The sequence below is a fragment of the Megachile rotundata genome, chromosome 2, assembly GCF_050947335.1.
Source record: "Megachile rotundata isolate GNS110a chromosome 2, iyMegRotu1, whole genome shotgun sequence".
NCBI classification, from domain to species: Eukaryota; Metazoa; Arthropoda; class Insecta; order Hymenoptera; family Megachilidae; genus Megachile; species Megachile rotundata.
The window spans coordinates 4,013,074-4,026,812 of NC_134984.1; the positions used below are offsets into that span (position 1 = coordinate 4,013,074).

Here is a 13,739-nt window from a genome sequence, read left to right on the forward strand (position 1 = left end):
CCACACAATAAAATTGTCCTAACAATTCCAGCGCGGTGTCATGTCCATACGGGTACACGTTTTTATCGACCTGCCTGCTCGATTCGCAAATAATTTTATTAGCTTTACACCGGTTCCACGTTTCCTCATCAATCACGTTACACTGTGCTCCCGAATCTATTAACATATTCAATATGACACCCCCTATCTTAATGTCCATACTTTGTCCCCCTTGCACTGCACTGATTCGGCACTCCGTTTGCAATCCAAATGCATATCTTGCTTGTCCCGCGTCGGGCTCTTCGTTCAGTTCCCTGACCCTCGCTTTCGGCCGCGGTGTTTCTTTCCGTCCTCTCTTGTCCGGCACCATCTGTGATTTGCACACTGTCGCGAAATGACCCTGTTTTCCGCATTTACTGCACGATCTCGATCTCGCAGGACACTTTTCGTCTTTGTATGAATGTCCTGTATACCCACACCGAAAACACTGCGTGTCTCTCTTCTTCTCCGTTACTTTTTCATTCCTCCTCTCTTTCTTTACGCTGTGTGTCGCGGCAATCGTTTTCCCTTCGATGTCTTTTGTCTGCAAATCGATCGCCTCGATCGTTCTGGCCACTTCCATGACGTCACTTAGCTTAAAATCGCCTTTTTCCAACAGGCGTCGCCGCACTTCGTTCGATGCACATTTTTCTACAATTTGCCCACAAATTTCAATTTCTTCCGCTGCAAACTCACAATTTCTTGCCTGTTGCCTCAATCGCGTTACATACTGATTCATCGTTTCTCCTTCCTTTTGTTTTAGCTGACGAAACACGTGCCTTTCATACGCCATATTTAATTTCGGCTTGAAATGCGCTGTTAGCGCGTCCCTTGCTTTTTCATACGCGTTTTCTTCTTCTGCGACTGTATCCGCGTCCGGTAATGTATAGAAAACGTCTTGCAATTCAAGTCCCCCATGGTGCAATAACATTGCTTTCTTTCTGTTCACGTCCACCACATTTTTACTTATCGCGAATAACTCAAAGGCTCGAAGCCACCGTTTCCACGCCGCGAATACGTTTCCGTCACTCTCGTTCGGGTTAAATGTAGGCAAAGTTTCTCCACTCATTTTGCACTTTCCAGTTCTAATCCTCGTCGCCAATGTAATAGGTTTGGGGTTATTAATAAAGACCAGCTTAATGCCAAAACAAGAACTTTATGTCCGCTCTAGGCAGCTATGCAGCGGCAACTGCCGTTCCGACGTTCACACCTCCCACTCCTTTGTTTCTCACATACGTGCCCCACTCTTATGCATATTACATACACTACAATATTCAAAATAATCTTTTAATTTTGCGCCGCCTCCAAAAAGGTTGAAATGTATTTAATATACTACCTAACGAGTAAATAGGTTTCATTCATATCTGTTACGTAATTGTATGATTGAATGAAATAGAAATTACTTCATTAGGAAATAGAAATTATTTTATACTTTTTAGTGCATTTCGAAGTCGGTGTATTTTTTTTCTAAAAATTATTTTATCATTTAGGTGATCGATTATAGGCCGCAATTTATGAAGCCTATCATGATTAGGATTTTCACGTGGCAGGTGTTTACTATTATCGTTGAAATGCAGGAACTGCTTTATTTTTTCAAATCTGTTCAGTGTCATTAAATTTCGCAGAAAATCAATGCCAATGTCATGTGCCCAATACATTCGCGTATTTGGCAGACGAACAATTGACATTTAAATAAGAATACTGACATACTTTTTTAGTTCATTGGTACTCAAACCTAAAGGTTTATTTATGTCAGTTTGTTGTGCATATAAATTCGATTCGTATACAATATTTTCTAGAAATTCTTTAGTAAAAAAGAATTGGAAACATTCGTACGGTGTAGTTTTTTCCAAAATTTGAACAGGAAGCTTGTCGTTTCCATGGAAAGACATTTGTGTTTCATTTAGCTCCAAATTCTCTTTTTTTTCCAAGTCACAATCAATTTTTTTTTACGTTTTATCTGCTTTGTATAATTTTTCTTCCTTCTATTTTCTGTTCTTCATCTTGTTCTTCCATGTATTCCTCTTCTACCAATGGTTCTTCTATTTCTAGTTCTTCAGTATGTGGCTGGTACTCTTCTACACTGTCATCATCAGAAAATTCAGGAACATCGCTTATTTCGCTTAAATGCTCCACGAAATATTCCAATTCCTCTTGTGTTAATCTTTTCTTAGCCATGTCTTACAAATATATATAGATTAAAAAATATTCGAAAATATAAAAGTAAACCAAAAATTAATAAATGCATGATGTTGCAGAAATACACAGTTAAAAAAAAGAATCACCACATTATGTAGCATTTCTGCAACATTTGTATTTTAGGGCATAATTTCAAAAAATACACTTGCACTTTCTAACCAATATAAAAATTGTGTTCTACATATTTACTTTATTCTCCCAGAAACTAATTTATAACGGCAGTCGAAATACTCAAACACTATTATAAAAATTTGCAAACTTCAACGACATGAGTATGTCTGTGGAGTGAAGTTATCAACTAACAAAATACCTTGAAAGCGGTTGATTTATGTTAAAACGAACAGATGACGCTATTGTGTATTTGATTGGTACGTGGCATATCTGCAACACTACTCATTGCAGGTTTCCTACATTTTGTATATAATCTATAAGATTAAAACTGGTATGTTGCATTTATACAACTATATGCATTTAAGGGTTAATATAATCAATAGAAAACAGTTTTTTAAAACTGTAATAAAATTGCACTGGTGTAGGATTAAATGAATTTCCACTTTGTTTACGTATGGTTCCAAAAAAGATTTCCAAACTGTCTTGATTTAGTCGCCTAGTTAATGAATACTGAATAGGAACTAATAATTGTTGTAAATAATTGCATAATTCTAGTATGGAATCAATTGTAATAATCCAACATTTTATTGATTTAAGGGGGGCAATACCTTTAGAATCTTAAAAAATTACAAAACTTTTTTTTTCTTTAAAATGTTAGTGTAACATCTTAAGAATATTGTCTCAAAATTTTAAAGTGAAATACAAAGCCCTTTTAAAGTTATGGCCGATTAGCGCCGCGGGTATACACGTGTTCAGTGCGGAGGACTGAAACTTTAAACGCGTTTTTCTCAAAACTACGTTCTTAAAATTGGTGTGGCTGATAACTCAAAAACTAGTTTATCAATCGCGCTCAAATTTTTTGCACATATCCATGACAATACTATCTAACATATGAATCTAAATGTATGAAATAAATTGAACATTAAAGTCCTTTTTATTCCAAAACATTGCAAAAATTTTCAATAAAATTCAAAGTTTTTCTTTAAAAGCGCGCCATTTCTTCAATTTTACATATTTTGCACATTTCTGAGGTTCATCTACTAACTGTGAATGTTAGTTTTCTAAACATTGTCTGCAAACTTGCTTCAGACTAACATATCTAAAGCTAGAACCCACACCGATTCGAGAGACACGCCAAAGCACTTCCAGAAAGAATTGTCATAATTCCGGCATTTTGAAATATTTTGCAAAACAGAAAATATTCTGTAATAGGCAATGGTTATAATAAATTATACTTGAAATTTCGAAAATGCAATACAAAGGTGTCCTATACAAAAAAAATTCACAAATATCAGCTTATTTTCATCTGTCTAAAGGTATTGCCCCCCTTAATAGAATTTGTTGTATCTTTTCCAAATTACTAATTACTTTTATGCTTTGCAAAAACTTTATTGTTTTATTTAGATAAGTAACTTGCTGCTGTAAATTTTAAATTTTTCTATAAAATCTGCTGTAAAAGTAGCTGCTGCAGGTATAGAATCTAAACTAACATATATATTTATACCAGCTGAAACAGAATGGCTTAATACCTGTGTTGCGTACTTCACTTTCATGTTTTCAAAATTATTTGGGTTGATATGGCTATCTGTCAATCTAGGAGCCGCTCTAAATTGTGCCTTTTTATCTATGGTATAAAAGTCTTTTATATGTTTCCAAGAAGCAATTTTATCACCATATATGTAATTGTGTTGAAGTAAGTTATTCCTAGTTGCTCTTAACAGATGAGGTGTATCAAAAATTTAATATATTTTCTCCCCATCTATTGTAAAATATGATTTTCTATCGTGCTTTCTTATACTATGGCACTGTGGTGAGTAAGCCATCTGGTAAATATCTCGAGCGAAGTTCGACACTGTGGGGTGATAAGGGGACTTCACGCGTCACCGAAGCTCAAGCACCGCAGGACAGGGAGGAAGTCTCACGCTCAGAACATTCCTGCGTTATCTTCAAGTGCTGGTGACGCCAGACAGGAGGGCGGCCAGCCCCATACCGGAGCGCGCCGGCTCTCACGCTCGCGCTACCCCCACTGCGCGCCACACATCACGCGCTTTGCTCAGCGGCAGCGACCACTCATTTCGTCGCGTTCCTTGACACAGTTCGGACATTTCCGCGTTAGCTTCAGTGTAGTACTCTTGACGGAATAGGTGCTTCGACTCGGCGAGTGGTTAGGAGCGCTTAAGCAAGCGAACCCGACTAATCGTTTTGACGAGTATTAATCGTTTCGTACGAATTAATAATTTTTATAACGGTGACAGTTTTCTCGATCTTTCTGTCGCTGCCTGGCTGACGGAACCTGTAAAGTTACGCGAATTAGCGCTATAATTGCTGGTATTGGCGTGATATTTGCAGGAATGGCAGTAGGACGTTAAAACCGGTTGCATTTATTTTACTTTTGCGAATAAATTTTTCTAAATTATTTTCTTTTTAAATAAAGACCAAACGGAAGCGTGGCTGTCGCGCGGGGAAGCGTGTGAAGGCAAAACGAGTTCGTGTGTAAAAGAAATCATACCTGCAACGAGTGCTCGCGCCGGAAATAATAAATATCGACTGTGATTCGGACAAAGAAAATAGTGAACCGTGAGTGGACTTAAGTTACGATATTGTGGACAGGAATAGTGGGACCAAAGTATCCGTCCATCGCGCGTTACCGGACAAATTGCTAAGCGATTTCGAAAGTGCGAAAACGTATAGAATGTTTGTCCGTTGTTGCTGAACTATTAAGTTACACTCTAAACGAAGCGGACAAAATAGTGCCTGCGTTCGACGGGACTTCGCGGGCATGTAGCAGTCTCCATCGAAGACGAACAAATCGACAGCACGACGGAGCTCTGCAATCGACTCAAAGACAATACGTATATGAAATATGGTGAGCACATTCTTGATTTCATAAGCCGCATTAACACTATTTCTATCATGATTTTGTGTATACCTATTTCGACCAAAAGGTGTCTTCTGACACCTTTAATAATTTCCGAAACTGTTGGGATTTCAAATTATCAGTTAAATGTGGATAATTTGAGTCTAAATGTCGGTTACAAATTTTAAGGCGAAAAAATGATGAATAAATATTCTTGGGTGTTTGTAGAAAAGATTTCGTGAAAACAAAATTTTATTTGCTTCAGGATTAACAAAAATATATAATCAGAACATTTGAATGTAAGAAATCGTCGCATAGAAAGTATTTGTACAGTTATGAATAATGAAAAATAAACTATTAAAGAACAATATATTTTTTATATTTTAATAATTTGTAGGATTGTCTTTGGATTTTACAATAGTATCGAGTCTTCTTGACATGGAATTTACTAAGTTGGATGCTGCAGCCGGTTCTATCTTGTTCCACTCCTCTAACAAAGCGATTTTTAAACTTTCTTTTGATGAAATGTTATGGTTACATATTTTTTTCTCGAGATAATCCCATAGATGTTCTGTGGGATTGATATCTGGTGATTGAGGAGGCGTTTGTAAATATTTTGGTGTGTTGTATAATACCCATTGTCTTGTATTATATGCAGAATGCTTTGGATCATTATTGTGGATGAATATAAAATTGTTTTTAAGACCCATTTTATTTGCACTAGCATGAAGATGATCTTTTAAAATATCAATGTAAACTGTATGGTTCATAATATCGTCAATAAAATGTAGGGTTCTCACTCCATTTGCACTCATACAACCCCAGATTAATACAGATTCTCCTCCATGTTTTACTGTCGGTTGCAAATTTTCTTTTCTGAATTGTGTATTTTTCTTCCTCCACACTGTAAATCTTTTTTTAGAGCTAAATATTTTGAATTTGCTTTCGTCAGTAAAAATTACTTTATTCCAATATTCGATTGGTGTATTAATGTGTTGCTTCGCGAACTCTAATTTTTTCTTACGGTTATTTCGTTTACAAAATACTTTTTTTGATCTATTCAACCATAATATTCGTTACTTCTTGAATAGTCACGCACAGTACTAGCTGACACATCTGTGCCAGTGTTGTTTTTAAGTTCCGTTGCAATTTGTTGGGCAGTTATACGTGAATTTTGTTTCACTTTATGAATAATTAGTCGTCGATCATATTGTTTATCTTACGTGGACGTTCACTTCTTCCTTTATTTGAAACAGTTTTTCGTTCTCCGAATCTATCAATTATACTCTGAATGGTAGATCTTTCTCTATTCACTATGGAAGAAATTTCACTAAGTGATAAATTGATTGTGAAATCGAATAATAATTGTTCGCTCTTCTTCCGTCGTTTCGCAACTTTTACGACCCATATTGAAGTATATTATAAATTTCTAACTCATTTCTATTAGCACTCTGTACAAACTAATAACTTCTGTTTTTATTCGCCACATTCCCGAAGGTCATATTATGTTTACATCTCAAGTAAGCGAAGAAGTGGATGTGTACGAATACTTTCTGTGCGTCTATTTCTTACATTCAACTGTTCTTATTGTATATTTTTGCTAATTCTGAAGAAAATAAAATTTAGTTTTTACGAAATCTTTTCTACAAACACCCAAAAATATTTATTCATCATTTTTCCTCTTCAAATTTGTAAAATTGACATTTATGCACGACCTTTTATTTAAAATTGGTTGCTGTACGAATACACTGCTGGACAAAATTATAAGACACTCTGAAATTTATAGGTTTAGGCATTTAATATTATAGTTATGTAAAAATACATTTCATCAAATGAAAACTGTTTATTTTTTAATCACATCTTCAAAAATATTGAAAAGAATAATAACAAATTCCTAATTTATTCAAGGATATTACAATTTCGTTTGGACATAATTATAAGACACTGCATAAGAAAGAAACAAATTTTTTAAATTTCAGACAATATAAAATGTTAATAATGGATAGTGCCTTCCTTGTTTTGAACAACTTCGATCATTCGTTTCGGAAGACTTTTATATAATTTTTTTATATACTTTTGATCTATGTCAGCCCAACTTTTCAGAATTGCTGCCTTTAAATCAGAAAGGTTATTGTATTGTTTGCCACTTTCGTATATTGTTCTACTGACAAAGTTGACCCCACACATTTTCTATAATATTGAGATCCGGAGACCGTGCTGGCCAATCTAAAATTGGAATATTTTCTGTTTGAAAATAATTCTGTACGACTTTGGCTGTATGAACAGGTGCATTGTCCTGCTGAAATATAAAATTTTCCCCAGCAACTCTGCGAGCATGATTTCTAATTTGCTGTTTTATCAGTTTTATGTAACCACTATTTTTGAGTCTAGTATTAATGAACTTAAGGGGGAACACCACTGTGACCTACCACTTTCAAGTGCTTAGTTTGGTATGTTTTTTTGAGGAATGGGTTGGGTTTAGACATAAAAAAACTTTTAGACTATATTTGGCATATATTGCAGTAAACAAAAAAATTTTTTTGTGTAATAAAAGATACAAAATGGCGGCGCAAGAGTAGCTTGAGTACTAGTGATTTTCACCCGAGTCGCTCCACTGCACGCAGTAGAAGTGTCCTGAATTTGATCCTGGAACAAAAAATAAAAGTTTTTCATAAAATTGTAAGACGTGTGGAAATTTCCTGCGACGAAACCGACAGGACTACAGGCAGGGTATGGACAGCGTCAGTTGTCACCCCCACCCACGTCTGTAGGACTAAGACGTACGCTGCAGGGCTAGCGGAACAGGACGGGCCCTCAGAGTCATTAGAACGTCCCAAACGGTCACACGCGTCAATAAATTGCATTTTCCATTGGAAATATATTGTATACAGTTTATTCAAACCTTAGTGTAATAATTCCTTAGCGCATCCTTTTCGATACGTATTTTTCCCTGTTTCTAACATATCAGAAGTGGGATTACCACGTGTTCGGTGTTGCGTGTGTGGGTAACACGTGTGACAGGAATATACCTGGCGAACAAAGTGCGAGACTGTGAAAGCCGTACGTGCTGTTATATATATATATATATATACAGTTCCAGATAGTGTGTGTAGTGAGCATGAGTGAGCTGAGGGAACATAGAAGCCGTACGCGGTATGATTCGTGTGTAACGGAACGTGAACGTTCGAGGGAGAGATCCCAGCGTGTGCGCTCGAGGGACGATTCGCGCGATTCGGGACGTGCACGCTCAGGAGAAAACTCGGGACGAGTGCGGGGAGATTCGCGTGAATCTTCGCAAGATTCGCGTGAGTCTTCGCGAGATTCGCGGGGACGTTCGAAAAAACGGTCGCGAAAAGGAAAGGAGACGAAGAATCATGGCAGAGCGGATCGCCGTCGTTCAGAGAGGCGATCGCGGGATCGATCCTCCCGAAGGGAGAGGGGGGGACGTTCGCGAGAATCGTCGCGAGTTAGGTCGCGATCACCATCGGTGTCGCGGAGGTCTTCCACGAGGGAGAGTGCGACGGTGGAAGCACTGCTTCAGACCGTCCAAAAATTACAAGAAGAACTGTGTAATGCGCGGTATAGGCCGGCCGCGCAGGAGCATTTAGTGCCTTTATTTGATCCGGCGGACGATAAAGCAGACATAGAAGTATGGGTGCGTGACGTGGACAGGATTGCGAGGCGCGGGGGTTGGCGCGATGAAGATATAACGTGTTATATTGCACGCCAATTGCGGGGGCACGCGCGGCAGTTTTTCGATGAAGAGCAACGGCGTGATCCCACTTGGGAGATGCTGAAAACAGCGCTCGTCGCTCGCTTTAAAAAATCCCTGCCCTTCAACCGGCTGTTCAGAGATGCTGCTAATTACACAGCTCAGCCAGGGCAGAAGCTGGGGGACTATTGTTTCAACAAATTGGCCAAGCTGAGGGCGTTAAAGGTGGACATTCCGGATGAATTTCTAAGGGATGCAGTAATTGGCAGCATCGGAGACGAGACGATCGAAAGGACAATACGATCGAATAAATATATGAGTGCCGACGAATTGTATGCGGCCATGCGGGAGATGGGCACGATGCCGAAGTCGGACGGAGTGTCAGTAGCAAAGATGTCGCGGATTTCTGATCGGGCGCCGATATCTGTAGCAGGGCCGTCGGGGGTGCGGGCCGCAAACAGAAAGAAGCAGCCAGGTGATCAGTCAAAACACACGACTAAGTTCGTGTGTTACAACTGCGGAGAAGAGGGGCACGCTGCGAGGACCTGCTCGAAGCCGCGGCGGAGGTGTGCGAGATGTCAAAAAGATGGGCACCTGGAGCGGTTCTGCTACGGAGCGAAGGTAGCGGTTAATGTAGTACAGGTGAGTCCCGATAATAATAGTTGGGTGATGCACGCCCGAATTAATGGAAAAAGGGTCCAGTGTCTGTTGGACACCGGCAGTGCGAGGACTCTTATTTCCAAGGCGGTTGCATTTCGGTTGGGTATCAAGATGGTCGAGGGACCTTTGATACAATTGCGGGGTTATGGGAGTTTAGGATCCTGTAATCGTTTGAGGGCGGAAGTGACGATACAAGTCATGGAAGCGATCGCCGATGTCACTGCTATTATTGTCGAGACAGAGGCAATGATTTATCAAGTAATTGTGGGGCAAGATTTCATTGGTCAGGACCATGTAATTTTGGTCAAAATGCGGGACCGGATCATTGTCAAGGAATTATCGAGCGTTGGGGTTGCGCCACAATTGATAATAGATGCGTATGCGACGGAAGCGGTAATTGATTTGAGTGCGTTAGACTGCGGCGAGATGTCGGAAGAAGACCGAATCGGTTGTATAAAAGTCATTGAGGAATATAGCGATCGGGTGACGACATCGATGCGGTCGTTGGGTAAAACAAGTTTAGTTAAAATGGATATAAAATGCACGACAGATGTACCGGTCGTTTATCGTCCATATCGAATGGCTGAAGTAGAGCGTGTAGCAGCGCGGGAAATCGTAGAGGAGTTGTTAGAAAATGGAATAATTCAGGAGTCTACTTCACCATACGCGAGTCCTATTACGCTTGTAAAGAAGAAAACGGGCGAGTATCGACTCTGCGTGGATTATCGGCGGTTGAACGCGGTTACCATTAGGGATCAGTATCCTCTCCCGTTAATTGAAGACCAGATAGATCGATTGGGAGGGTATCGGTATTTTACAGCAATTGATTTGGCTTCGGGGTATTACCAGGTAGCGATGGGCGAAGAAGCTATACCGAAAACAGCTTTTGTTACTCCCGATGGGCATTATGAATTTCTACGAATGCCGTTTGGGTTGACGAATGCGCCAGCTGTTTTTCAGAGACTCATAAATACCGTGTTAGGGCCGTTACGAAACTCAATTGCTTACCCGTATATTGATGATATAATTATCCCGTCGAAGACTGTGAAAGAGGGCCTGGAGCGTCTTCGTTTGGTATTAGGTCGACTGCGTGAAGCGAATCTTACGATTAAACTTAGTAAGTGTTCGTTTTTGCAAACAAAAATAACATATTTGGGACGGGAAATTAGTGCGGATGGTGTAAGGCCTGGAGAATATAAAATCACTGCCGTTCTCAAGATGCCGGACCCTAAAACCGTTAAGGAGGTACGTCAGTTCTTGGGTCTAGCCGGGTACTTCCGAAAATTTATTAGGGGTTATGCAGGTCTGGTTGCTCCATTAACCGTGCTTACGAAGAAGAATACACCGTGGACTTGGGGTGAACAGCAGAAGGCGGTTGTCCGTACTGTAAAGGAAATCTTGACGACGAGACCGATTTTAGCTATCTTCGACAGCGCAAAACGGACGGAATTGCATACAGATGCGAGTTCGTTAGGACTAGGGGCAATATTGTTTCAGTATGCAGCTGATGGTAAGCGGCAGGTAGTTGCATACTTTAGCAAGCAAACGACAGTTGATCAGCAAAAATACCATTCGTACGAGTTGGAAACTATGGCTGTTGTACTTGCGTTGCGGTATTTTCGGGTGTATTTGCTTGGTATACATTTTACAGTTATCACTGACTGTAATGCATTGCGTACCACGTTTACTAAGAAGGATTTGATTCCGAGAATTGGACGGTGGTGGCTGGAAGTCCAAGATTATAAGTTTGATATTGAGTATCGGCCAGGTTCAGCGATGCAACACGTTGACGCATTGAGTAGGAACCCAGTGCAAACGGTTGATGTACATCCTGTGGATATCACCGAGGCTGATTGGATTACGGCGGCTCAGATGCAGGACGAACAACTTGGACGGATTCGGGAAATTCTAATAGACAATATTCGTGAGGGCGAAACGAGGCAGTATTTTGCGGATTATGTAATAAAGAAAGGGAAACTTTGCAGGCGGTTGAAGGACGGACGAACACCATGGGTGGTACCACGTGCGGCGCGTTTTCAAATTTGTAGACTGTGTCATGATGATGCGGGGCATTTAGGGCTTGAAAAGACGCTTCGGCGTATTCGTGAAAACTATTGGTTTGCGGGCATGAATGTTTTCGTGGAAAAGTATGTGAATGCATGTTTGAATTGCGCGTACTATAAGCGGACTGGGGCCCGGAGACAGGGAGAGTTACATCCCATAGAGAAAACGCCGGTACCTTTTCATACTTTGCACGTGGATCATGTTGGGCCGTTCGAGAGAAGCAGGAAGGGAAATCGGTATTTGCTGGTTATCGTGGACGGATTTACGAAGTTTACGGTGATAGAACCAGTGAAGGACACGAAGGCAAAACGGGCAGCAAAGATACTCTTGGACATGGTGCATCTTTTTGGAGTGCCTCATCGTATAATTAGCGATAGAGGGACAGCTTTTACGGCTCGAGCGTTTCAGGTTTTCTGCAGGGAGTATGGCATTCGACATGTGTTGAATGCTGTAGCTACGCCTCGAGCAAATGGTCAGTGCGAGAGGTATAACCGAACAATAGTTGCTTCGTTGGCTGCTACGATGGCAGGGAAAAGTCCTGAGCAATGGGACCAAGAAGTAAAAATAATTCAGTGCGTTCTGAATACGACGCATAATAAAGGTATCGGAATGACGCCAATGGAGGCGTTAATTGGATGCAAGGTGCGTTATCCGGCAGAGGGATGGATTTTGGAAGAGGTGCAGGACGGAATTGAGCGTATGGATTTGAATGCGCTTCGGGGGAAAATATCGGAACACATTACGGAAGATCAACGTAAGCAGAAAGAGCGTTATGATCGGCAACGGCGAGCGGCAAGGAAGTTCCAAAAAGGAGATGTTGTACTGATTGAAATTACCGCTGATCAGCCGACGGGAGACAGTCGGAAGCTTCATGCGCGTTTTAAGGGGCCGTTTCGGGTTGTTACGGTATTGTATAATGATCGCTATGAAGTGGAAGATCTGAGAGAAGGGGGTCGCCGAGCGAAAACGGTTGTGGCTGTCGATCGAATGAAACCGTGGGTAGCGGCTGTAGAATAATAGAATTATAGAATAGTTAGTTTTGTTGGTCAACCCCAGCGTGCGTGTATAGTCAGGTAGGAAAAGAGGATTATTTACTGAAAGATTTGGAGGGTTCCAGGGCACTACAGCAGGTAGGCGGCTAAAGGTTGGTCGAGGTCTGTTACGAAAGGGGTGTACTTGGAATAATTAGCATTGAGTTTATATGTTGTTGTGGTTGTGATGGAGGTCACAACATGACAAAGGAGTTGGTTGTTGTGTTTGTGATGGAGGTCACAACATGGCAAAAAAGTTGGTTGTTGTGTTTGTGATGGAGGTCACAACATGGCAAAGAACTGGCTGTTGTGTTATGATGGAGGTCATAACATGACAAGAAGCTGGTTGTTACAGTTGTGATGGAGGTCACAACTGGGTGGAACTCGGTCGTCGTGGTTGTGGTGGAGGTCACAACCCGATGGACAATTGGGTGTTGTGTCTGTGATGGAGGTCACGGCATAACATGATACATGCGGTCATCACTGAGAGGACAGCGGGTCAGAACAACTTCAGTGGACATCGCTGCGTCGAAAGATAATGGACTAAGGAAAACAGACAAGAGGTTGAATCCGGACTGAGAGATGAGCGGAGTTCTTGCTTGGTGGGAAGACTCAATCCATAGGCGTAGCGGGTCGTGGAGTCATAGACATCACATTCAGGCGGGAAGGCTGCGTCTTTCTGCTGTCCAACTGTGATATGACTAAATGGACATGAGTGCCATAAATTTTATTTAATTATTGTTAAGAAGGGTTTTACTACTTGAGAATTAAGTTATTTGAAAGATTTGTATGTCAATGGGGCGTGTTTCTGTTTATGTTCTAGAAACCGAAATAGATTATTTGCTCAGGGATGAGCAAGTGGGGCAGGTTGGCCGAATGTAAGACGTGTGGAAATTTCCTGCGACGAAACCGACAGGACTACAGGCAGGGTATGGACAGCGTCAGTTGTCACCCCCACCCACGTCTGTAGGACTAAGACGTACGCTGCAGGGCTAGCGGAACAGGACGGGCCCTCAGAGTCATTAGAACGTCCCAAACGGTCACACGCGTCAATAAATTGCATTTTCCATTGGAAATATATTGTATA

The 13,739-nt window shown here is 40.8% G+C and overlaps 1 protein-coding gene and 1 long non-coding RNA gene across 2 annotated transcripts in view; both read left to right on the forward strand.

Moving 5' to 3' along the window:
• The first annotated feature begins 4,107 nt into the window (after positions 1-4,107).
• LOC143264014 (uncharacterized) overlaps positions 4,108-13,739 on the forward strand; it is a 55,622-nt gene continuing 45,990 nt past the window's right edge. Inside the window, exon 1 of the long non-coding RNA XR_013037353.1 lies at positions 4,108-5,194. This is a non-coding gene — a long non-coding RNA (uncharacterized LOC143264014). The remainder of the gene's footprint in view (positions 5,195-13,739) is intronic.
• LOC143264013 (uncharacterized) lies at positions 7,867-13,728 on the forward strand. Its single transcript, XM_076529160.1, has 2 exons — positions 7,867-9,539; positions 13,476-13,728. Exons 1-2 carry the CDS (start codon positions 8,304-8,306, stop codon positions 13,485-13,487), a joined length of 1,248 nt encoding a protein of 415 aa, XP_076385275.1. The 5' UTR covers positions 7,867-8,303; the 3' UTR covers positions 13,488-13,728.

Coding starts and splice junctions, on each gene's coding strand:
- LOC143264013 (XM_076529160.1), top strand. CDS start 8,304: ATGAGTGAGCTGAGGGAACATAGAAGCCGTACGCGGTATGATTCGTGT.